Raw genomic sequence first — 27,312 nt, 5'->3', positions numbered from 1 at the left:
ACATGTAAGCATAAAAATCGCAACTTACTCTGACCCACAGATAACACAGGAATTTGCATTTTCATGTTAGATTATAATGCCAAATGTGCAGTCTGAAAACTGGGTTGGACGTGACACTTTCACTCAGAATATTGTGTTCAATTGCTATAAAAGCATGGGAAATATGAAAACAAAGATTAAAGTCTCTTCTTTCACCAGGAAAAAAAAAAAAAGTATTTTTATCTGTTTCCGTTTTGCAGCAACTAGCATTAGAAGAGAGCTAAGTTTCATCAGTTTTCACAAATCTAAAATTGTAAGTAATTGAGCTTTTTTTCTTGATGGCCCTGGTTGATCTCCCCTGCTCTGCCTCCACCTGCTGGCCGTTTGTGTAATCACTACCATTTCTGCAACCGTTCTTTGTAGCTGAGAGGCTGCATCAAAGCCTTCTGTATGCTTTAGCATTAAAAAAACAAAAACAAAAAAACCCGTATCAATACGTCTTTGGGACACTTAAAACATAAAACAAAAAAACGTATTTACACGTTATTGGGAGCAAATGAGTTCACCATTGATGCCACTTTTGCTTCGGACAATATCAGTACAACTACTCAACTCTTGAGTAGTTACCGATACGACTAGTACTTTTCATACATAAAATAACATTTTCCTAATTGAAGCTAAAAAAAAATAAAAAATCTGTCAAACCATTGAGACAAAAAAAAATTACATGATCTTTTACAATGATGAAATTTTGTCCTGAGAAGATTGCATACCAAAATATACAAGTCGCACACACATGCATGTGCACAAATATAAAATAACCAGCCACAGCCATCAAGACGTGCACACAAGCAAACTACATGAGCACACACTGAGACGCCATTTTCATTTTAATGAAGCCTTTGGGGGCCCTCTTCACATTAGCGGCTTAATGTTGCATTGTGTGAGGGACCCCACACCAAATGAAGCCCCACAATAAAACTGTTCTCGCGTCTCGAAATTATGACCGTTGCCTTCCTGCATGGTCTTGTTACTGAATGATGCTAATCAATTTTACGGGTTACTCGGGACCGTTCTCACCGTGCTTGTTGGAGATTGAAAATCTTCCGTTTCTTTTCAATATGATTATAGCTAGGGATGCACGATAATGCTATTTTCAACTGAAACCGATAAACCAATAATTTAGAACGTGCCGATGTCGATAACCGATAAGTAAGCCGATAATTGTTTGAAAAATGAACTTGCTTTATCTTTATGACACCAAATTGACAATTGCCGATAATTATTGGCGAATTTTTCCATTATCTGGTTTATCCGTTTGACGTCAAATTGTTTGATAATTGTCGATCATTTTCAGCAGATTTCTTTATTATCTGCTTTATCTGTTTGACGTCAAATTGGTCGATAATTGCCGATAATTATTGGCAAATTTCTCTATTATCTGGTTTATCTTTATGACACCAAATTGACAATTGGTGATCATTATTGGCAAATTTTTCTATAATCTGGTTTATCTGTTTGACGTCAAATTGTTTGATAATTGCCGATAATTTTCGGCAAATTATCTGCTTTATCTGTTTGACGTCAAATTGGTTGATAATTGCAGATAATTATTGGCACATTTCTTTATTATCTGTTTTATCTGCATGACACCAAATAGGTCGACAATTGCCGATAATTATCGGCCGCCGATATTATCGTGCATCCCTAATTATAGCCTATTATAAGCAAAACAACACCTTAAGAATGCATTCAGTGAATGGTTTTTTTTTTTTTTTTTTTAGCAAGGACGCCTGTCGTCTACCGTTTTAACAAGCCACAAAATATCTGGCTAATGTGCATCTGTTTCATATCTATATTTTTGCTCCACCTCACTAAACACTGTAGATGAAGGCGGAGGCGTGTCTCACGCTTCGGAGCGGTTTGGTGCAGACATCTTTCTTCTTGGGCTAAGAAAGTGTTTTAATTGCCCCGTTTTTGTTTTTTTCTTTCCTCTACTTGGCTGCAGCTATTTTTTTTTGTCATCCTGCTGAGAGTGTGGCTAAACTCATGGGTTGTACTTTTTGTCACCTTCCACTTCGTGAAACAAATATGCTCACTTATGAAGTAACCTTTCGTCTACCAAGTATCAATCTGTTATCATTGTTATGAGAAACGTTGTTTCTGTGCAACTTACGTTGGACTGTTTCTTCAAATGTTATTTATGTTTGGCTAAAATAAGGTGTGTGAATTACGATCTCGTCAGCTGTTGCAGCAGAGCCAATTAAGGGATGTATATTAAATCATTGCGGCAGTTAAAAACGTCTTAGTGTTTAAACCGCAGCAAGCAAACTGTTCTGTAGCTTAATTATTAAAAAATTGGAATCCACGCTGAGCAAATAGCATTTGTAAGCTTTTTGTTTTTGTTCCGCATAATAGTCAGATCAGTCGCTAACAACAGGTGACAGCGACGTTCTATTGCCGCAACTTTTTTTTTTTTTTTTGTACAATCCACGTATTGTATCGGCGCTGTACGAGATGCCGCATGCTGGCATGATCCCCCGGGGAAAATTAAGTGCAATCCTTGAGATGTATAATGTCATAAGGAGCTCGGTTTCTCTTGGCTGCTGCTGAACGGAGTTCCCACCAACTGGGATTTGACTTACTACCCACAGGGAACAGATTGTACAATCTGTTTTCCCTCAGACTCCCCTGGGTGTGCTCACTTAATACAACTTGTGGGTTTGTCTATCGTGTCGATGCTTCACAAATTATCAGGCGTGTCAGTAAAGTTCCAGGGCTGGTGTCAGAAAACGAAAATTTCAACCCAAAGTACGAGGACCAAATGATCAACCAGCACGACACCAACTAGATCCTGTGGCGTTTGCTTCATTCACTGCACAAGAATGGGGAAGATTTGCAGCAGGGGAATTTTAAAGCGGTTTCACCATGACAACACGCCTGCTCCACCGATGTTGCCATCTTATCAGTGATCCATGCAGCCCCCACACACCTGGAAAGCAAGATCTCTCGAGATCTCCTCCGCCTTTGACACGATCGTCCGACAGAACCTGGTGCAAAAGCTGAACCTTGTCGGGCTGAGGTCATCAATTGGGAACTGGGTCCTTGGACTTACCGACCAACCGACCAGACCCTCACGACTGGCGCCCCTCAGGAATGTATGTTAAGCCCCCTCCCGTTCACTCTACTGACCTAAGACTGCTCTGCGCAATTCCCAAGCTGTCATAGGGAAGTTTGAGGATGACACAGCGACAACGGGAGGCATAGTGAACAACAACGGGTGTGAGTACAAGAGAGGAGGTAGAAGATCTGGCTGGACTAGTAAAAAGATAACATTTTCGTCACTGTGAAGACGACCAAAGAGATGGTGTTGGACAGACACCTCCTCAGTACTTTGGGGTCCATGCGGTGACATGCCTGACTTGAGGTGCTTCTGAAAAATGACCGCAAGAATCCAAATCAGGTTTCAAGTCAACATAACCATGCAGTTTCTGAGCTGCCCACCGTAATAATAATAAAATAGTGGACATGATTTTACCAATAAATGAAACTTTGTAATAAAGAAATGTACCACGGAAGCTACGGTATTGTTTGTTTTTGTTCCCCGTTGGAAGAGAGTAAGGCAGATTTACGAGATTAATTTCAAATCAAAGCAAACAGCACAATTTGGACAGGAAGGCGATGGTTCAGGGAGCAACCGTTAAAATCCCCAAAGACAATTTTCCAAAGAAAACAAAAGACCGCAGTACGTTTGTTTTTGTGAAATAGAGGAGAGCCGTACGAAAGTTAGTGTGATTCTTCCGAGATCTTTCAACTTACTAAAACATACCGGATGTGTTCCTTTCAGTGCTATCTGATTTTAAGGGTCTAAGATATCAGATCCTTTGAGCTAAGCCAGTTAGAAGATTTGTGTGTCGATCAGAGGCGATGCCGTGAAGATGAAAGGGTTTTGTGTCTCGCGACACAATGTTATTCCGATCGTTAACTGATAAACACAACAAATCCACAAAAATGCACTTGTACCACAATTTAACGGAAAAAAAGAAAAACAACCTCATCAGCCAACAAGGTGACGTCTGAATGTGCTGTCGTCATCGCGACATTTTCTCTGTGGACTCACTAAAGTGTCCGTGAGCATTAAAAAGGTCGGCGCTCCGCAGGGATCGCTAACGACAGATTCATATCGGGGTTTGTGGTAATAATGATTGGCGGATGGGATGCACTCTGTCAGACACACACGATAAATGGCTCATGTGAATGAATGAAAAGTCCTCCCCTTATAGATTAATCCCCCAGTTGCCTTCTGCAGTGCCCTGCTTCCCAAACTACCACATTTAGACCTCATTCACCCGCCAGTACTCGCATGCACACACACCTTGGCCATCTGGGATTTATCTTTGATGGGGAATCTCGACCGAAATATATTGCTTTACCTCATAATGTATGCTGCTTGCATACTATAACAACACTACGGTGCACACACCCCAAGGAGTTGTCACATGCATCCAGTTTCTTCCCTGGTATCCATTGCTGACCTACAGACAGATGATTCCATCCTCGTCAAAATAATTGACAGCTCACTAAGCTCGGTTCACAACTGCTAAAGGCGACAGACAGTTCGGCTTCATCCCGCTATGACTTGTACATACGAATTACGCTCATATTGGACATGCGTGTCGCACCAATATTGAACCTGTGATGGTTTCTTTGACTTTCTTGTTTTTGTGGGTATTTTGGTTGTTTTTCACGATGCAAGATTTCAGAGCACAAACATGAATGTCTGTCTTTTTTTTTTTTAAGCAACCCGGTGACACGAGTATAGCGGTGATGCTGATGAGGAATTGAGGGGAAAATGAAGAAGGCAGAAGCGGCACAAAGATTTTATGCCATAGGATTTAGAACTACAAAATGTACCGATTTCCGTTTGGAGTGACTCTTCATAGGCGTTTAGTAAAACTTTTTTAATTCTGACGACAAAACGTATAAGAAATCATGAAATGGTAGTTTCATGAATTATTTTCATTGGCACGTGGCCATGGTATAAACGGGTTAATCCTCAACGAGGCGTACATTTATCAGCGATTAATATGGACTTCGCTGCACGGCAGTTCACGTTTCCACATCGTCCATCAATCCTTGATTATTATCGGGCATTAATCCTGATGAATATGCGTGCGTATGTGATCGTTGACCTAAAACTCAGGTAGATGAAAATTCTCTGATGACTAGCTCAAAAATTCCAACTATTACTTAGCTGTAATCTTCTGGGAAAATATTTGGTGACATATTGACATATAAAGAATCAGAATGCTACACATCTATTAGCTGAAATGTTGCAAAGTATTACAATTTTTGGATCGATAATCCGGAAACTAGGATCAGGAAAAAGTATTAATAGTGTAAACATTTTGTGTAATTTTGAAATTTTAAGCATGTAAATAAGAATTTTTTTCTGCAATATATATTTGAGTGTTTCTCTAAGACTGAACCTGCATCATAAAATACATCTAATTAATTTATTTTATATGTCTATTATTGTCTACATATCCAATATTTTCAAAGATCAGTTGATGTTTTGATTTTGTGGACCATTTTAACTCATTCACTCGCCGCCATTTTCACATTTCGCAATCCCGTTCGCTCCCGGCTGTTTTACTGGATTTTGACTGATTTTGCAAGGCCCACAGAATATTGTGTTCCATTGCTATAAAAGCATGGAACCTATCAAAAGACAGATAAAAGTCTCTTCTTTCCTCAGGGAACAAAAAAAAAGTGTTTCTATCTGTTTCCGTTTTGCAGCAATTAGCATTAGAAGAGAGAAGTTTCATCAGTTTTCACAAATCGATTTAAAATTGTAAGTAATTTAGATTTTTTTTTCTCTAGCATTAAAAAAACAACGTATAAATACGTCTTTGGGACACTTACAACCTAAAAAAACGTATTTACACGTTATTGGGAGCAAATGAGTTAAGGGGAAGCTCTTTTATTGCTAAGAATAAGATGAACTGCACATCTCTGTAGGTAACGGATGACATACAACAAATTCTATTGATGTTGCTCATTTGGTCTTTTGACACTGAAAACTGAAGTCCGACCCAAAAGCTAATAATCCAATCAGTTGTTTAAACGGAGTCGTTTGAGAGGACGTTTAAAACAAAATATACTGATTGGGATTCACACAACCTCCACACAACTTTTAAGAGCAAACATTTTTCTATGATGCTTGAATTGTTTTGTTTTTTTCTTCAACCCGCTCACACAAAAACATACGCTCACACTTCCAGCAAGTTGATTTCCGTCACCAATCAAGCGCCTTTTTTTTTTTTTTTTTCCCAACCAAATTAATTCTTCCTAATTTGGAGCTTGCAGTGGTCAACCCCCTGCGGCGCGTGCGCGCGTCTGCGTTTGTCTGCGCGTGAAGTCGGAAAACCTCCTTCAATAGATCCTAACGAGAAGACGGACCGCAATCAGCACATTCTGGCGGGAAATCATTAAATCATTTCATTCTCTCCTCTGCTTTTCTCGCAGGCCTTTTAGCGGTGATTAGCATGCTAATGATACCACCTTGATTATGTCCATCAGACAAATTTGACATCTGTGCTCTCGAGTTGTGGAAATTATAGTCCAATTTTTTTTTTTTTAATAGCCTTGCAAAATATCCTTATTAATATGGCATGTTTAAAAGCATGTTAGTTTAAACGGATCGTTGTTACAAATAGCTTAAAAAAAAAAAAAAGACTTTATTTAATTCGTATCAAGTCGAAACTTTATTATGCATTAAGCATTATTATGAGTTGAAACAGCATTGACGGACTTCAAGGTTTTTGAAGTCTTTTAATTTTAATTTTTTTTTTCATTTTAACCCTGTAGCTCTTTTCACTTTGTTGGGTGGAGAGGACTATAATGCTTTTTAAAAAAAAAAATGCTTTTTTTGTAAGGAAAAAAAAAAAATGTGTGTTTGAGAGCAAGCGAATCAGTTCTTACCATGATAATTACCGTAAGTAAACAGTAGGGGCGTAATTCTCCTCAATCAAGATGATTTGATATGCATCTCAACACATGGTGTGCGATCCGATACAAGGACAGTTACATTTTGAAATACTGGTTTTGTTCCGATACCATTTTTTGGCCCCCAATACCGATTCCGATACCCAGTTTTGCAGTATAGGCCGATGCCGATACCCTACCGATACCTAGTTTGTTTGTTTTTTTTCCCATCCAAAGTCCTACATGAGCGTCGGAAATAATGGTATCGCCAAGTTACTTGTTAGTATTTGCCGATGCCGATACCGCTGTTTCAATGCAGTTACGGGGCCTCTCCCGATACTGGTATCGGTATCGGAACTACACTAACTTTGTACATGGCGATACTTTTGTCCAGCATTCCGTTGTTTATATGAAATAAAACATCTCTTCCATACCTTGCATCTGCATTCAACTTCCGTCCCAAACTCGCTGCAGCACTGCGACAAGTCTCGTGTGACGTTTTTCTCACTCATCTAGGACTTTTCATTCTAAGAACTGGACTGTTTTGGTTGTTTTATAAAAAAAAAAAGAAAAAGTTTTGAGCAGCTTTATCAGCAACATAAAATCGATTTATAACGTCGTGACCATGCCGTCTGCCGGTTCAAGCTATTTTTAGACCGATTCATTAGTCCGTGTGCCGGCGCACTCGCATTGTTAAAATGAAAACCGGATTTCCGGTTCAAATCGTTTCTTTGTTGCCCCCTTAGTCAACATGAATATATTTGTAGGCCTCACAAATTAGTTTTCGATTAGCGTTGCGCAATAATTCGATCACAACTGACCTGTCAATTGCAAAGGTAGGTCGGCTGCTTGAAAGCAAAAAAAAAATGTTTCTCTCGCTATATCCCTTCCAACATTGAACAGGTGACGTTCATCCGTTTTCTGTCCTGTGCCTCTTTAGGAGATGGCGAAGATTTTGAATCATCCGCGTGTCTACGCCTTCCTTCACGTTCCGGTGCAGTCGGCCTCAGACAGCGTCCTCATGGACATGAAGAGAGAGTATTGCATCGAAGACTTCAGAAGAGTGGTCGACTTCTTGAAAGAGCGGTAAGGCAAACTGTTGACGTTCTGTGGACGTGAAGGGAGACATGACCTTAACTCATTCGCTCGCCGCCATTTTCACATTTCGCAATTCCGTTCGCTCTCTGCTGTTTTACTGGATTTTGACTGATTTTGAAAGGCCTACATAATATTGTTTTCTTTTGCTATAAAACATGGAACCTACCAAAAGAAAGATTAAAGTTTCTTCTTTCATCATGATCATGATCATTTCCGTTTTGCAGCAATTAGCATTAGAAGAGAGCTAAGTTTCATCAGTTTTCACAAATCTATTTAAAATTGTAAGCAATTGAGCTTTTTTCTACATGGCCCTGGTTGATCTCCTTTGCTCTGCTGCCAGCTGCTGGCCGTTTGTGTAATAACTACCATTTCTGAAACCGTTCTTTGCTGTTGAGAGGCTACAACAAATCCTTCTGTATTTTACAGCATAAAAAAATATATATATAAAATAACGTACAAATACGTCTTTGGGACACATAAAACATTTTAAAAAACGTATTTGTACGTTATTGGGAGCAAATGAGTTAATGATGTTGATCTTCCACCACTGCTGCTATTTAGTAACCCTTATAAGATTCATTTATAAAAACTTTATGACTTTGTTCAAATGTATCTTTTCTTGGAGTTTGTATCGGTCATCGTGTGTTTAGCACCTAATATAAAACGACACCAACTCATTACACAGATTTGCAGGTGACTGCCCTGCAGGTGCATCATGGGAATAAATCTTACATCATATACACAACCCAGTAGCAGCAGAGAACAATTGCATCAACAGAAAGCCAAACTTTTAAAAAATAAATTCAGAATTTGGCTGAGCAGTATTGGCACATTCTAAATGTTTAACCACTCGTAACAATATCGCACATACTAAATGCCATTTTATCTTCTAACACTCTCTTTTGCTCACATTTGTTTTTCTGATGCCCGGAGTGAAGTTCATTTCCTTTCTTGTGTTCCCCTTTGATGATGCTATTCTGAGCTGCGTGACGGAAACAAATTTCACTGCTGTGTGATGCCGATACAATGCAACTCTTGAATCTTAGTTTAGTTTTCAAACTGCACCAATGACGTCACTGACAACAATCTCCTCTCCAAACCTTACTTCCTGTTCTATAAATATTACAGTAAAACTGGATTTCCCCCTTGTGACAATGCGCACAAAATCAAATATAATACTAAGAAGCCGCGAGAGGATCTGAGTCTCCAGTTCAAAATATCTATGTGCATTGCAGGACCAAGCGTGACAAAAATTGTTTATTTTTCATTTCATTTTATTCATATATGATTACTCTTAGTATTTATAAAGTGTAATCTTACAGATTGCTATTTTTTTCAAGTAAAACATTACAAACATTTTTATTTATTTTTTAAGGAGGCTGGAACTGATTAATTGCATTTCCATTCATTTTCATGGGAAAATATCATTTGAGAAACACGTGTTTGAGTTAATAGTGTGGTCATGGAACAAATAAAACTTTTATCTCAACACAGGACAGTAAAATTTTGAATTTTGAGCATTAACATCACAGCATGAAATCTTTTTCAGCGTTCTACTAGTCAAAATTATCAGCATGTTTTATTCTTATAACACTACCATCAACCATCCAAACTGTAACTTAAAAAATAAATAAATTATTGTTTAGCCTCACTATTACCTTTTAGTTTGTTTTCATTATAAAATGTGTAAAAAGATATCTTGACCCATCTGTTTTTTTGCCGTTTACAGTTTCTCAACCTCGAGTTTGAAACATTATTTGGTTTCAACTCCATTCTTGACACTTTTACAGTCCTATATTTCGCTTTAGAATTGATGTTAGGTTTAAAGTTTCCTTCTGCCGTGTCTGTACTGGGGCATAATTTTTTCGTTTTTTTTTTTCCATCCGTCTGTCAAGCCTGTCTTTAAGTTTTGTAGGCGCCTGATTGGTCACAGTCTATCTTTCACTGAGGCTGCAGACTTAACAGTTCTATTTTTTTTTTCCTGCTCAGAACTAATACCCCTTAAACATGAACTCTTGTCCCCGGTGTGTTGATTTGTGTCTTAGGCGATTGTTGGTCTTCCTCCACTGTCTCCAGTTGTTATTTTAGTGTTCAGCTGAAATTCAACACAGTGACGCTAATCCTAAAAGGCTGTGGCAAATGTCTAAGGAGACACACACACACAAGCTTTACCACACTCGGCGCATTTCGTCACGAGATCGTGTTTATACTGGCAGACGACCCCGCTGTGCCAGTCGTCGTCGTCGTCGTATATATTTATGCACGCTCAATCCGCCGTTGGCTTCTTTTTACCCAAACATATGTTGGTCAAGTGAACTCGGTGCCGGTGCGCATCTCGTAGTTGGCCCAATTTAGCCGGAGCAATAATAATAACTGGGATGCGACTCTGTTGTCTGGGAGTGAGGCCAGAACAAGCCAAAACATACGCCCGCTGTGTTGGACGGCGTGAGAGCATTTAAGATCATCCTCGCGTTTGCGCCTTTGTGTGTCTTCTCTCTACTCAGCTTTTCTGTATAGATTTGATATTTCTTCTCAAAAGACATACTGCAACTTTTTTTATTATTATTATTATCATCACTATTGTAATTTTAATGTGTTTTGAATCTGTTTTTTTGTTTTGTCAGATAGTGGACCTTGACAAAGTACCGTATTTTCCGCACTATGAGGCGCACCTCATTATAAGGCGCACCTTCAATGAATGACATATTTTCAAACTTTTTTCCATATATAAGGCGCTGCAGTAAAGGCTGGGGTTACGTTATGCATCCATTAGATGGTGCTGCGCTCTTGGGGAAAGTGGCAACAGTTCTGAACTTTCTCCATTTTTTAACAATCCGTCACACCAGTTAATTAAGTATTCAGAACTGAACTTATTCTGATGGATCTTGTGTGTGAGACTAGTTCACATCAAGAAATCATTAAGAATTGAAAATTCAAAGCAGTATTTTTTATTTTTTTTTTTAAATATGGAAGGGAGATTTGAACCAACTTTTCCATTCCTGTAATGTTTATTAGACCTTCAATAGGCTGACTCCTGACTCCGATTAGCTCCTGGAGAAGGCAGAAGCCTCTTTCAATTGTTGTTACTGGCGGCATTAAAATCGGATCACGTTTTATAACCGCTTTATTCAGATTGCAAGTATTTCCCAAGAGTTTGCATAGTTGGTCTTGCAGCTGCAGTTAAATCACAACTTGTTTCGAGGACCTGGCAAGGTTAGCAAAACCCAATCGTGTTTTTCTTTTAGGAATGTTTGAGTCATAAAGTGACTAATTCGTTTCGTCTCTTCACTTAGGTGCACTCTGTCAAAGCTGACAGCTCAAAGTGAAAGGGGAATCCCCGTGTGTGTGCGCAGGTTGGCAGGTGGTTGGCTTGGCTCGGGAGCCTCACAGATGACAATTTGTGCTTTGTTAGGTCAAACAAAGTTAACCGCAAAGCAAGAGACAGCCCGGCTCTTGTTCAATGCAAGGTCAGGGTTTATCTACTCGACTCACACATAGCAGGAGATAAATATATATTTTTTTTTTTTCCTGCTCCATGCCACCAACATTGGGGAGGTCACGAAGGGTCAAATGCTTCTGGCGTCTCTAATCAGCAAAAACATGCAGACACACATCGGACCTCCCTCCTTGACATACTCAACAGTTGGAACTCAAAAATGCTTGGTAGGTTGTTGAAACATATTTTTGTCATTAGTTTTGAAATTAGATTTTTAGATATTTCAAGGCTTTTTTCAAGGTATCAATAAATCTTACAAATTCTGTATTAAGTGCCATAATCTTATTGTTAGATTTTGTCTGCAGTAATGCTCAACTAATCTGGATCATATTGGAAGCTTTTCCTTGTACAAATAGAATAAATATTTACAATAGAAGGGTAAAAGTTTCACATCATTTTCAAGTCCGTTGTTTTCAGATGGGGGAATCACCCACAGAGAATTGTTACGTTCAACGTTCTGCCCTTAACATAATCACTCATTTCTCCAATTCCGTTAGAACAAGAAGTGGCTCCCCATGCATAATTCACACTGTGAATGGAAGGATGATTTCATGAAATTTAGTAATCACCCAACTTTTCACCATTTTTTTCCCCACTTCTATCAATTAAAGTCAAATAATGAAGTGGAGCCCTTATGGAATGACGTATGGAGAAAATCCCGTTATAGTGGAATAAAGCGGTTTCACACTTGGTGAACATGGTCAAAAGATTCTCCACAGTGTATTATATGGTCAGAGCGGATTTTTTTTTCCCCCCCCTCAACTTCTCTCTTGGATTAAGCGTGTCTGAACCACAGGGGCCCAAGATGAAACACATGTAAGTGTCTTCGAGTTGATTGGTGCGGTCTGTGCCCAGAGGAGGAGAATCTGTCGGAGTTACGTTCGAATCCATCACTGCAAGGCTAGTTGGCTGTTAGTGGCAGAAGTGGATGAGGTTACCCATTATGTTACCAGGAATGTATTGATGATGATGATGATGATGATGATGATGATTGGGGGGGCAGCAAGGAGGAGGGGTTTCTGTGGAGGAGGTGCTTCCAGGCATTCTTGGGTTCGTGTCAGCTTTGTGGATCAGTTTTCCTGAAGGTTATTTGTTCCTGACCTCTGAAATCTCCGTCCACCCCGAGGCATGGACATTCTTCGATTTAAGGCAACAATCTCACTTAACTTGGTGTCAGCTTTGCCTGTTCCCATTGAGGTTTGCTATCGGTCGGTCCAGCATTACCCTCTAATGCTGAAAGGGGGAAATGAGGGAATTGTGTTAATTTAACATTTGATGTTTTTTTAAGATGCGTGCATCTGCAGGACCTATGGTGAGTTTGCGCTGGTGGTTTCACAGGAATGAGGTAACCACCTTATAAAGAGGTCATTCATCTGTGAAACTCAGTAGTTGACTGGAACAGTGACCCTTAACCTACGATGTGACCTGCGGGATTCTCGCCTTTCGATCTGTGCGTGGGGATTTGCTTACCAGTCTCATTTTTTTAAAAATATAATCTTTCGTTTTAAGTTGTTAGATGCTCCAAAAATTTCATGATGATGCATTTCCATCCTCCGTGTGAGACCGCGTCACTGCATGTGACGGGTTTTTCCTCACATGTATTAGCCTTAATGTTTCTGGAACATAACGTCAAATTTTGACTGTAAACTGCAAATAAGCTTTAACCTCTGCCGTTTAATTAAACAAATATTTGGCCCATTATTTTTCAGCATGAGTAAAGACGGCCTTGAATTAAATACAAGATGGGGAAAAACTTGACTTTGGAGTCTTTAGCTGGATGGATGCAGAGAAAATGTCTACTTAAAAACCTCGACATGCTGATAAAAGAGTCATCCAGTAACTCTTGCTATGGCAATGCACAATTCTGTATGACATAATGAAAGTCGGTAGTAAGAGAGGCACATAACAACTGACCACATTATCACATTCTCATCATAAGGAACATAACTGCACAAAACTTGCAAAACTAAGAGTGGCTAATCACGGCTAAAACATGACACATTATCATCACGAGGTGCATAGTAACTGCATAACACTTGGCAAACTAAGAATGGCTAATAGGGGTACATCATCATCATCATCATCATCATCATCATCATCATCATAAGGAACATGGCCACTCTTTGTTTGCCCAGTTTTACCCAGTGACTAATACGGCTAAAACATCATCACATTATCATCATGAGAGGCATCGTAACTGTATAAGAAGAGACATAGTAACTGCATAAGCATAATAAAGCCATAACACAATGACCCTGACGCAACCCAAACCCACAGTCACCTAAAACCCAATGACGCAACAGAAATCACATTTATTCTTTCCTGCTCTTCACCTTAAAAGAAAAGTTTTCTGTTTATAAATAAAGTGCTAACGGACCCATTTCTTAAATCAAATTTTCACATCGCTCAAGCACATATCTTTATCATGCTGAAAAAAAAAAGAAGATGTTTCTGTTCTTGAGCAGTAGTTTTCCTTTCCTGTTAATTTATGCCGCTTCCATTTATTTCAATAAGTAAGGTTGGCAGTTTCTTGTTGTTTGTTTGACCTCATATTTAAATGTATTCTGCCCTACCTGAAGGTGTGGTGTTTAATTTGGCAAGTAGCTAATAGTTCTTCAAATGAAGGGCAATGTTCTTGCTTCAGGCATTTTTTTTTTTTAATGCCATAATTGTTCTTTCAACACAGCATCGCTGCTATTTTCGTTAGGTTAACATAAAGCCGCTAGCCTAAATTGATAGATGGGCTCACGGAAATTAGTGCCACTATTGTGGCCATTTTAAACTCTCAAACTATTACTTTAGCGTAAACATGGCAGTAACAAACAACTGAGCTATTAGTGTCAATCTCTTTTCTGATTTTAGTTGTCACGTTCACAGGTAACAACCAGCAGTCTGCTAAACATGTTCGGCGTTATTGTTTGCAGTTGTCAAACTGTCTCGCCGAGCTGATGCTGTTGACTGTCGATCGGATGTGTTGATAAACGTCGTATGCGCGTGTACGAGTTTCTGTCTGCCAGTCTGTCTGTCTCTTGAGTGCAGTGACTGGCTCCAAGATGGTTGTGTTTGTGTAGCCTCTGTGTGCGTTCATGTGTTAGTCATCTCTATTAGTCAGAAGGAGTGACAGGGTGATATCAAGACCTGCCTGCGTTTCAAGAGGACACATGCAGTCGTAGCGTGACTGCTTTGTGTGCGTGCGTGGGTGTTGCTGATGACATGCCTTCATTGGTTTACTGGTCACACTCTTTCAGGTTTAAGGTATCAGATGAGGCTAATGTTTCACTGGCGTAGCATGCAGGAGGGGCGTCGGCCTCCCCGGGGGCATGGAAAGAAAACAAGAAGTGAAAAAAAGGAGTGATAAGATAAGGAGAGGGGGAAAAAAATAGAGGGAAACGTGTGGAGGGAAGGCAAGGCGGGAAACGAGGCAGGTCTGGCCCGGTTTCACTGGCGGGAAGACTCAGCATTTTACCCCGCAATTATTTTTCTCCTGCCACATGACGACTGTAAGCAATGCAGAGACAGACAGACAATCCATGTTGTCACTTTTTCACATGGTGTCAGTTTTGAAAGTACCGTTTCCCTGAAACAGTGAAGTTGTGATTAGGGCGACCATGATTAGTCGACTAGTCACGACTTCTTCTGCGACCAAATCGCTCGACGGCTAATTTGATAGTTTTGACGGCGTCATTATTGTTTTTGCAGTTTGGAGTTTCCTCTCAAAACGTACTTGTCAACTGGGGCGATGTCATGGCTAACCAGTGTTAGCGACAGGGTCTGAAAGTGTGTGAATTTGATCACATCTTCAAAAAGATGTTTTAAGTTCTACAAATCGCAGAAAACGAAGATACTGACGACCTTTAAATCTGTCTAATAAAGGAAAATTGCTGATTAGATGATGTTTCCATTTTCAGAATGTTTCTCAGGCCTTTAAAGGTTACATTCATTTCGCAAGAAGATCGGCAAGTGTATTTTTAAAGCGTTTGAAACGTTGTCTAGAAATTGTGAGGATCCATTACATTGTAGCGTCATAAACTCATTCACTCGCCGCCATTTTCACATTTCGCAATCCCGTTCGCTCCCGGCTGTTTTACTGGATTTTGACAGATTTTGCAAGGCCCACAGAATATTGTGTGCTATTGCTATAAAAGCATGGAACCTACCAAAAGAAATACTAAAGTCTCTTCTTTCATCAGGGAAAAAAAGTATGTTTCTATCTGTTTCCGTTTTGCAGCAATTAGCATTAGAAGAGAGCTAAGTTTCATCAGTTTTCACAAATCTATTCAAAATTCTGATTGATCTCCTTTGCTCTGCTGCCACCTGCTGGCCGTTTGTGTAATAACTACCATTTCTGCAACCGTTCTTTGCAGTTGAGAGGCTGCATCAAAGCCTTCTGTATGCTCTAGCATAAAAAACAAAACAAAAAAAACGTATAAATACGTCTTTGGGACACTTAAAACATAAAAAAAACGTATTTACACGTTATTGTTAGCAAATGAGTTTAGGGGTTGAGAGACTTGCAGTCATCGCGGAGGTCATGATAGTTGAATTGACTTTAATAGTTGACCTTAATAATATTAATTTACTTTGAATAGATCCTTTGAATATTTTGATCAATATAATATAAAATAATCTGGCACCAGCCAGTTTGATAATGTGAATCATTGGAAGGGGTTCTCCATAATAACAATCTGGGACTGCTCCAATGGGATCTGCTCGGCAAAGGCAGGAAATTCAACACTCACTCTTTGTCAATGTTATTTAAAAATTCTGAAGTCCAGACAGTCACCACTTTACAATCTTTTCCCTCTGAGTCGCCTTTAAACCGGCTGCGGTATAGCGAAGCCTGTCATTTGCTTGAATGACTAATGACTAAATCCTTCCCCCGGCGAGGAGCAACTTGCTCGTCACTTGTCAAACATAACATAAAGCTAATGCTACCTCCTGTGGCCCAAATGGCAAAAAAAAAAAAAAAAAAAAAAAGATCATATGGTTTGGTCTCGCAGGCCACTAATTTAGGATGTCTGCTATATAATAATAGTATGCAATAAATAAGGAACTGCTCTTCAATGATGTGTCGTAGCTGCCATGTTAACAGGAATCCTTTTGCCAACATTGACATTTTTGTGAAAAAAAGACCATTTTTACGAGGTCAGTGCTATATAATTTATCGTGTTCAATCTGTATTGTAGTTAACTCATTCACTCGCCGCCATTTTTACAGAAGCAATCCCGTTCGTTCCCGGCTGTTTTAATGAATTTTGACTGATTTTGCAAGGCCCACAGAAAATTGTGTTCTATTGCTATAAAAGCATGGAACCTATCAAAAGAAAGATTCAAGTCTCTTCTTTCATCAGGAAAAAAAAAAAAAAAGTATGTTTCTATCTGTTTCCGTTTTGCAGCAATTAGCATTAGAAGAGAGCTAAGTTTCATCAGTTTTCACAAATCTATTTAAAATTGTAAGTAATTGAGCTTTTTTTTCTAGATGCCCTGTTTGATCTCCTTTGCTCCACCTGCTGGCCGTTTGTGTAATAACTACCATTTCTGCAACCGTTCTTTGCAGTTGCGAGGCTGCATCAAAGCCTTCTGTATGCTCTACCATAAAAAAACAAAAACAAAAAAAAACGTATAAATACGTCTTTGGGACACTTAGAACATTGAAAAAAACATATTTATGCGTTATTGGGAGCAAATGAGTTAACATGCCTGCTTATGATTTTATTCTGGCATTAACTCAAGGTTGCAATTTTACAAACTACTCTCTTCAACGTCCACCTCCGACACTACAGCAACATTCGCATTTCAGAAGGACACACAATGCAGCACAGATGGGAAGCATGGTCCTCTTCCTCACACGTGAATCTGTAAATATTTACCTTCCCAGATTCTCTTTCACTTTCACCCTTCCATCTCCTTTGTTATACCTCCATTCCATCCGTGATTTTTTTCTTTTTGTCTTTTTTTTTTTTTTTTTAGAATTTTTTCTGTCCCACTGGTCGTGTCTTTATCTTATCATGAGGGACCAGCTCACAGGCATCTGTTGAGTAAACATGCTTGCATCCGCATGCACACAGTTTGAATATATGATGAAGTGTATAACAGCCTCAGCAAACAAAAGAGTTGGTCATAAATAGGCAGAAGACAATTGTGTGATTTATTTTTTTATTTTTTATGAGGCTTAAATCAGCCTTTTGAAGGCAGATGGTGAATGATGGCGCGATTAGCGTTTTAATTAATAGACTTGCGTTTACTATGACCAGATTCTTCTTCTCTCTGTGGTAAACTCAGATTGGCGGCAACAGCACTGTATAATAAATAATGTCGGAATGGTGTTTTCGGGCTTGTAAGTTTTCTCATTGTGGCCAAACATTTCAGTTTCAGTTTTTAGCACACCATAGAGGACAAAAAAATGTCTTTGTCCCAGTGTGCATTTTCAAACTGTAATATGGCTTTTGTTTAGTTTTTTGGTGTCATAACTGGCGTCGGGCTTGAACCTCCTATGCCACAATTTGGTGAACCAGACTTGTGCAAGTTCATAATTCTCTTCCTAATATTGTGACAGATTGCTTTTGACTTTCCCATGATGTTTCACAAAGACGCTTCAGATGTGCTTTGAAATATTGTACACAAATGCACAGATGCGTCTCCACTTGGAGACTTGAAGATTCCAAAGAGATGACATGACATTATCATCAGAGTTTATCATACTGTAGGTAAACCTCTCTTTTTGAAGAAATTAATACGCAATTTTGGTGTGTCAATTTACATTTGACATAGTGTATGTAAACTTTATTGACATCAGCTTCTGAGGTCTTCACAGCAACTCCCCACTCAGCTAGAAGCTAACAGGCTAACTCCCCTTTTCCACATCACAAAACCTTCCCACCCGGAACTCTCCGTGGGTGAATTATGTTCCCATCACTACAAGTTATTCGTAGAACTCTAGCATAAAGAACATGCTAACAGTTTTACCAAACTATCAGTTACACTCTAAATCACTAAATCCAATGAAATCTTCATCCTCGGTGTCACTTTTAAACAACTCCCCCAACTCGGGAGGTAGACGTCCTCTTCTACCGGCAATGTTGAAATTATCAACACAGGCCTACCTAGAGCGCCCTCTTGCGGTTTAGTGTGAAAATAACGTGAAATTATATAATAATGTGTTAATTTCACACATAAGTCGCACCAGAGTATAAGTCGCACCCCCGGCCAAACTATGAAAAAAACTGCGACTTATAATCCGAAAAATACGGTATATCATATAATTCTGTTGAAATCTTACTGACAGAAGTTTATTCCATTGTTCCAGTTTTGAATTTTAAAAATAGCAGCACCCTGTTGACTTAATTGAAAGCAAATTGGAGCCGCAAACTCACGCGGCATGCGTCCCGATTTCCCACCCTTGTCTTTGGTATCGTTACCTCCATCTCTCTGTTTCTCCCACTCTGGTTTTGAAAGGTGCACGATAACGAAGTTGCATTCTTCCTTATCTCATTCTAACAAGGAATGTACAAATGTGGCCCTCGTTGGTTATGATCTCACATCACACCTCCGTCGCCCTTAGATCTTGGAGAGATAAAGGTGTCAAAATGACAGCGTGTTGTGTGTGTTTTTCCGTCAGCCTCAACCTAATCCACAAAATTCAGTTTACACGTATTTTTTTCCACAGTATTCCATCTCCATGTGCTGCTTTACAATTGGGCTGGATTTTGACATTTTTGCAATGCATTCGGAAGAAATAAAGGGCACATCCGAAGCCTGCTGTGCACCGAGTGACCCGTTTCTGCTGGAGCCCATTTGTTTCTTCATTTTCAGTGTTTAAAAAATAAAAATGTCTCTGTCACCGTTTATCCCCAAAAGCGTTTGAATGATCTCACTCGCATTATGTTTGAATTGTGGTGCACACAAGCACCTCCTCCGCGTTTTCCAATCACATGATCGGAACTAACTTTTTTTTTTTTTTTTTCCTTCTGGATGTTGTTTGTGTCAGAATTGCCATCTTGCTAATTTTGCCCTTTTGTGGTAATTGACAGTTGGTTTTGTCCATCAGGTATGATGAGGCCAAATGCCTCAGGGATTTGAACTAATCGTTAAAACTGTATTGCAACATGTGAAAACAGAATACATTATAATTGTAATGTCAAGTATGCACTCGAGAGAGATGATTTTTTTATTTTATTTTTTCTGAGCCAATGATGACCCAACCTACGGTTTCTTTCACTCGCCAATGCAAACAGACTATATAGAACAAATCAATTAATTTATTCCCTTTTACAATTAATCCGGTGAGCAACTAGATCAATAATCAATAGCAACCAATTGGCAAGATGTTTCCAAATCAGGTTTTGATTGGCTGAATGAGTCCACGGGGACCAGCCTTGCCCTTCTACAGAAGTTTATCTAGTTTTTACAGTGGTGGCAAAATTTTCGTCGATCACAAACGATGTTTTTTGTTGTTTTTTTTCCCTCCCAAGATTACAAAATGATCACGCAGCAGTTCAGTCGTTGTGGTGGCACCTGTCTCAATCATTGCCAGCTATCTATTGCAGCGTATTAACTCATTCACTCGCCGCCGGAAAATTGCTGATTAGATGATGTTTCCATTTTCAGAATGTTTCTCAGGCCTTTAAAGGTTGCATTCATTTCGCAAGAAGATCGGCAAGTGTGTTTTTAAAGCGTTTGAAACGTTGTCTAGAAATTGTGAAGATCCATTACATTGTAGCGTCATAAACTCATTCACTCGCCGCCATTTTCACATTTCGCAATCCCGTTCGCTCCCGGCTGTTTTACTGGATTTTGACTGATTTTGCAAGGCCCACAGAATATTGTGTTCTATTGCTATAAAAACATGGAACCTACCAAAAGAAAGATTAAAGTCTCTTCTTTCATCAGGAAAAAAAAGTTTGTTTCTATCTGTTTCCGTTTTGCAGCAATTAGCATTAGAAGAGAGCTAAGTTTCATCAGTTTTCACAAATTTATTACAATTTCTAAGTAATTGAGCTTTTTTTCTACATGGCCCTGGTTGATCCTTTGCTCTACTGCCACCTGCTGGCCGTTTGTGTAATAACTACCATTTCTGAAACCGTTCTTTGCAGGAGAGGCTGCATCAAAGCCTTCCGCATGCTCTAGCATTAAAAAAAACAAAAACGTATAAATACGTCTTTGGGACACTTAGAATGTTTAAAAAAACGTATTTACACGTTATTGGGAGCAAATGAGTTAATTATGGGGTCAGATGTTCTTTGTCTCTTTTATTCTGGCTTACAAACACAATTCATGCAGTTCACAGTTCATCTCAAAGATGTTTGATGGGGTTGAAGTCGGAAAACATTTGTTTATTGGTGACTTCGTACAAGTAAACATCAACAATTGGAGGATTCTGTGAGTGGTACACTGGTCATCTCCAAATGTTTGTAGTTTGAAAATGTTCATGGTCAGCCTCCCCATTGTACGTTGCAGTCGTTCATTTCAAAATGGAATCGTTTCACGTTCTTCGTCTCTTGTCTTTGTCTCAGGGTCCTAGGCGTAACAATTGCCACCGATATAATCTGCGGCTTTCCTGGCGAGACGGAGGAAGACTTCAGGGAAACTGTAGACCTGGTGAAATGTTATCGATTCCCCAGTCTCTTTATCAATCAGTTCTACCCCAGACCCGGGACACCAGCCGCCAAGATGGAGCAAGTGCCTCCGCATGTGGTGAGTGCGCAAAAAATACAGTCGTGTTCATTTAGCCAGTACGGACAAAACACCTTTTCCCATTCAAATACGGCAAAACTGAAACTGTGGAATGTACACTAAATCCCAACAAATTAAAAAACAATCATTTTAATGCAATCCAAACCCCAAGTGCTTTGAAGTTCGCAATATGAGGAGTGACGTGTTCATATTTCAGGTTCCACCTCCCCTGCTCGTGTGTGCGTGTACTGAAATTACAATTACACACTTGGATAAATGTGTCCGTGTGGGTTAAGAGGAAACACATGCCTGCCTCTTGTCATTGAAAAATCCCCAAATCCTGCTCCACTTCTGTCGTGTCTTTAGAACTTCTATACAGATCCGAATATGACTAATCCTGAAAGCTATCAAAAGACAAACCCACAAATATATATATATATATATATATATATATATAGTCGTCATTTGGTGGTACCAAATATTAATGCGTACGTGTCTTACTTGAAGTGTTACAACCTGCTTTGTGAGTTCCAAATGTCTTCCGAGTGGACGGATTTACTCTGGATTAGCGTATGCTGTGACTGTAGGTGATGGGATGACACATCTATCAGTCACGCACCTTTCCCAAATTCTACAGATTTTGCAGTTCGGATAAAATTCAATCGAAATTTTGAACAGCTAGCTGGAATCATTTAAAACAGCGGATCTCAAAATACGGTCCCCAGGTGGTCCGATTAAAAGCTCTGCTATGATTGTGACGCATCACAGAAACCGTAAGCCTGCGCAAAACATTTATGGCTCTCTCGTGCTCCTTTCTCATGTAAAGTTGTGCAGGTGAAGCAAAGCATGGAAGTCGGGTCGAAAGTTTGTAGCACGTCACCTTTGCAATGTCAACTGGCACCGTGTCTTTGGGTAGCGATCAGCCCAATTCACGCTGATTGACTTTCATTAGGCTCCTCCCTTGTTTTACGCATCGTAATCTGTTCACATATCTCTGGGCATTTTCTGAGCAGAAATTAACATTTCATGTGAATTGAACACTTAGGTGTGATTTTGAGTGTGAACGATGGATTGGATTACATACAAGTAGTTATTGGTTTCGGAAAGTACTCGAGTTAAGTACTCGTACCAGGATCGATCTGAAAGAAAATGGAATTGAATATCCCTAGTTAACTTTCTATTAACTCATTCCCTTCCTCATAATCACCATGACAAGCAAATATTGGCCCCCAATCTTTATCTTCTTCTCAAAAGCTATGCTGATGTCAAATCCAGTCCAGCCATCTACAGGCATCTTGTTAGTCAGTACAGTGGTTGAACTTGACAAACCTGAATTTCACAGACACGTTCGGTGAGACCCTCTCCCACACGTACCCTTTTTAAAAAATGTGCTTGTCAAATATATTCGTCGGTGGCAGTCAACGATTAGATTCCAGCTGATGGACATGAAAGGCAGTTAATGGGTTCAACATGTCCTAAATGTTTCGCTGGAAAGTCCAATGCCATTTAGGAGTCCAATGATAGTTGGCTTTAAGAGTGGGAAGTTCCTTGGAAAAAGAAATTCCCCTTTAAGGGGGTCCCTGGACCATTACGTACCGTATTTTTTGGATTATAAGTCGCAGTTTTTTTTCATAGTTTGGCCGGGGGTGCGATTTATACTCTGGTGCGACTTATGTGTAAAATTAATACATTATTACATCATTTCACGTGTTATTTTCACACTAAACCGCAAGAGGGCGCTCTAGGCCTGTGTTGATAAGTTCAACATTGCATCGTCTACCTCCCGACTTGGGGGAGTTGTTTAAAAGTGACACCGAGGATGAAGATTTCATTGGATTGAGTGATTTGGAGTGAAACTGATAGTTTGGTAAACTTGTTAGCATGTTCTTTATGCTAGCGTTATATGAATAACTTGTAGTGATGGGAACATAATTCACCCACGGAACGTTGGGACGAAAGGAAGGGAGAGTTCCGGGTGGGAAGGTTTTGTTATGTGGAAAAGGGGAGTTAGCCTGTTAGCTTCTAGCTGAGTGGGGAGTTGCTGTTAAGACCTCAGAAGCTGATGTCAATAAAACGCCAGCCTTTGGCTCCGTGCTTCAACACTCCGCCTCCGACTCCCGTCACTGCTCGCTACAAACTCTTAATATGTTACGTCGTTACTGACATTAGCAGGCATGTCAGTCATGTAACGTTAGTATACCGTACGCGTATTCAGTTGTTCTCTCTTTTATTTTTATTTTAAATTGCCTTTCAAGATGACATGTATGTTTTTAGTGTTGGATTTTACCAAATAAATTTCCCCCAAAAATGCGACTTATAGTCAGTCCAGTGCGACTTATATATGTTTTTTCCTTCTTAATTATGCATTTTTTGGCTGGTTCGATTTATAATCCGGAGCGACGTATAATCCGAAAAATACGGTAAATGTAAACTTCTGCAGTGGTTTCATGCATGAGGACTTGTTAGTGAACATGAAGCTATTAAAAAGTCTCTTCCCGGTTGCTAATGTAAAATATGCTTCAAAATTCAACAGGTTGAAGACGAAACCTAACAATCGGCACATGCCAGTTGTGCTTATAATATTTTCTTGCTACAGAAGCTTCTTTGACCTTTTTTTTTTTTTTTCCTGGATTGTGACCACCCATGCCGCCTTCCACGTGATGCTCCATCTTCTCTCGCGTTTACGCTCTCTCACTCTTTACCATCAAAGTGTTGACACATCTCTTTCATGTAGAGCGTCTTCATAAGTCATTCCCTTTGTCCTCCCCTTCACTTGATTCTCCGAGGAGACGCCGAAGTGCGTCTTGGAGGGATCAATCCCCAGGCAACCGCACAGCTGCTCCGCTTCGTATCTTTTTCGGCTCCCTTTTTCTTTCTGTGGGATCCGTCTCATCCGACTCTTATTGTCAGGGGTTGGATGTAAGCAAGGCATCCTTTCACACCCTCCTTCCATAGAACGCCACTTTGAAAGTCATACAGTGGGAAAATGCCCCAACTTGTAGAAACCTTAAATAACAAATAAGACTTTTTCAAAACTTTGTTTCCATATCTTGCTTTTTTTTCCATGAATAGATCATCAATAAGTTGTGACAGGCTCAAAACATTTAACTTGAGATATTCAACTATTCTAATTTCACATTTAATTCCCTTTAAAATCATATATACTACCTGGCAGTACCTCAAAAATTGACAAAGTAATTTCAATGTTGGTAGGTTGAAATCATTGATTTTGAGGAAAATGTGTTAAAAGTTTTGGCATATACACAGTTCATTTGTCAATGATGTATGTGGTGTGTCATGTAAATGTCACATGAAAAGGGATCAAAACTTTACATTATTTAGAAAAAAATATATATATATATATATCACATTCCATTATTACATACAAGACATTTATAACTTTTGCACAAAATGCTGACTCGCGTGGTGGGAGGAGAAAGGATCGTTTCATGTCCTCGATTGTGACGTAACTTGCTTGAGCATGTGTATGAATACATGAAATTAAATTTATTAAAGAAAGTGATCCTGGACCTGACAGTGATCTATATTTGGATCATAAACATTCGTCGGTGTCCAGATCCCATGACGATATTCGTTTCTGCTAAGGTAAGGACGGGTTAATCAACCGTCGTCGTTCGGCCACTCGTCCGACGTGCGTCTGTCTTCTGTTCGATATGTTTCTGGTGGGTCATATTATGGCGTATTTTGACTTTTATTGGTTCTATGTGCATTTATATAAATCACTCGCGAAATGACGAGGTGAGGAACTCCGCGTTATTTTTGAGCTAGATTCCACGAGACGCGCAAGCTACAAAAACACGTTCGCCAATGATGCCCGTTATTTATTAATCATTTATTTTCATGAATTTAAACTATAATTTTAACTTTTGGACTGCTGGGAAATGAAAAACAGACCTTAAGAAGGGTAATTCTGGAGAAATTTCAAATTCTATTTTTGTCAAATACACAAAATTAATTTCATGCAGACCCTTTTTTTTTTGCCAAAGTGGGTCGCATTTGATTTGTACAGATTTGAATGCAATTGCTTAATGGCTTCCGTCATATTAATGGGCCACTGGCCAAACATATGTTTAAATAAAATTTTGTTAAAACGCTAACTATGTGACAAGAGTTAAAAAACAAAAAAACAAAAAAAACAGTGTTCGTGTTACACCTGCTTCTGTAGGACAATTTGTCAGCATGCACCTGCTCCTATACACACACACACACACACACACACACACACTTTGGTGGCAGCTAGGTGACGTTGAGACCGTGAAGGGTCAGTCATTAATAAAGTGGACCAGATGGTTTGTCTGGAACACGACTGTGCTGAATTGCCGTGGGAGGGAGGGAAGGGTTGGAGGACAGAGTGGATGAGCGAAGTAGAAAAAGCGAGTTAAAAAAAAAGGAAGTTGGAAATAGAATGAAAAGAATTCCTACTGGGGAATGAGCCATTCGGATTTGGAGTGGTACGATGCCAATAGATAATGCTCACCATCTTTATTCACCTGTCAAATGTGTTAGCTGAAAGTTCACATCAATTAGCTGTGGGGTCATTGGCAATTTGTTTCTGTTTCTGGCTTCGTGCAAGCAAGTTTATGTATTGCCTTCTGCATTAACACATTAACTCATTTGCTCCCAATAACGTATAAATACGTTTTTTTTTTTTTTTTTAATATTCTAAGTGTCCCAAAGAGGTGTTTTTTTGTTTTGTTTTGTTTTTTTATGCTACAGCATACAGCAGGCTTTGATGCAGCCTCTCAACTGCAAAGAACGGTTGCAGAAATGGTAGTTATTACACAAACGGCCAGCAGGTGGCAGCAGAGCAAAGGAGATCAACCAGGACCATGTAGAAAAAAAAGCTCAATTACTTAACAATTTTAAATAGATTTGTGAAAACTGATGAAACTTAGCTCTCTTCTAATGCTAATTGCTGCAAAGCGAAAACAGATAGAAACATACTTTTTTTCCTGATGAAAGAAGAGACTTTAATCTTTCTTTTGATAGGTTCCATGTTTTTGTAGCAATAGAATACAATATTCTGTGGGCCTTGCAAAATCAGTCAAAATCCAGTAAAACAGCCGGGAGCGAACGGGATTGCGAAATGTGAAAATGGCGGCGAGTGAATGAGTTAACGGGAGATATTTCTGGTTTTTAGTTTCTTTTTTTTTTTTTTTTTTTGGTGTGTATTTTTAGTTTATCTGCACATTGGCACTACAAGAAAGAAGTCAACAGAGCTTATGTGCAATCTAGTCAGCGCACTGTTTTGTTTAACATGAAAAGGCAACCGGTGACGAACTCAGGCAATCACCATCTCTCGGGGCCGACGGTCCGAGCCAGCTGACTAATTAGGGAAGAAAAGAAAACACACGAGAACGAGAGGCGGTCCAGCTGTGAGGAGGTCCAGGTGCTTTGTGCTATCTGTGAGTTATTGCCTTATTGTAGTCTTGCGATATACGAGAGAAAGCCGCGTGGAGCGTCGAACAGAAGCAGACGGAAGGAAAATAAGACCACAGGGATGGAGTGAGAGTCGGGAGCATGTCGAGAGTATACGGACGCGAACGCTATTAGCTTGGATCGCCATAATCATCCCCAGGTGATCGGAACTTAGTCTTGATAAATGGACTTGCTGAATGGAGTCCGTGTGTGCGTGTTTGATGGCCAGAAAGAGTTTCCAGTGAGCATCTGCTGAAGCGCGTTAAAAGGAGAAAAAAAAAAGTGATGGTGAAAGAGATTAGTTGCTCTGTTGGGACTGTTTTTTTTTTTTTTTTTTAATTTCCCCAGATTGTAATTGGTTAAGGACTCCATTACCCATGAGGCATTGGTGCAGCTGCCCTCAAAGCTGGCCAGCTGCTAGTCGCACGATCCGCGAGCGTTGCTATCATTCATCTCCGCCACCGTACAGACGCAAACACGTGCCTGCAAACGCGTGAATGCGATCGCTTCCTCTCAAATGAATCTCACGGGAGCCAATAATACTTGACCAGAGGCAACAGAAATGAAGTGTGAGGTGATGCTGAAGTTGCTGTCTGGGGTCATGTGGGACATGCCGCATGATTAATGAGCTTGAAGGCGTCA

General features: G+C 39.6%; 1 protein-coding gene across 3 annotated transcripts in view; it reads left to right on the top strand.

Moving 5' to 3' along the window:
• The window catches only part of cdkal1 (CDK5 regulatory subunit associated protein 1-like 1), a 295,854-nt gene that overhangs the window by 100,293 nt on the left and 168,249 nt on the right, over nucleotides 1-27,312 (top strand). For all 3 annotated transcript variants that reach the window (XR_013284163.1, XR_013284164.1, XM_077525811.1), the window contains exons 10-11: nucleotides 7,907-8,052; nucleotides 21,072-21,252. Coding sequence is in view for 1 of the 3 variants with exons in the window: in XM_077525811.1 (XP_077381937.1) it covers nucleotides 7,907-8,052; nucleotides 21,072-21,252 (327 nt within the window). In the remaining 2 variants the exon portion in view is untranslated. The remainder of the gene's footprint in view (nucleotides 1-7,906; nucleotides 8,053-21,071; nucleotides 21,253-27,312) is intronic.

Source organism: Festucalex cinctus, chromosome 7 (assembly GCF_051991245.1).
Source record: "Festucalex cinctus isolate MCC-2025b chromosome 7, RoL_Fcin_1.0, whole genome shotgun sequence".
In the NCBI taxonomy this organism is placed as follows: domain Eukaryota; kingdom Metazoa; phylum Chordata; class Actinopteri; order Syngnathiformes; family Syngnathidae; genus Festucalex; species Festucalex cinctus.
This window is presented reverse-complemented; position numbering and strand designations above follow the sequence as displayed.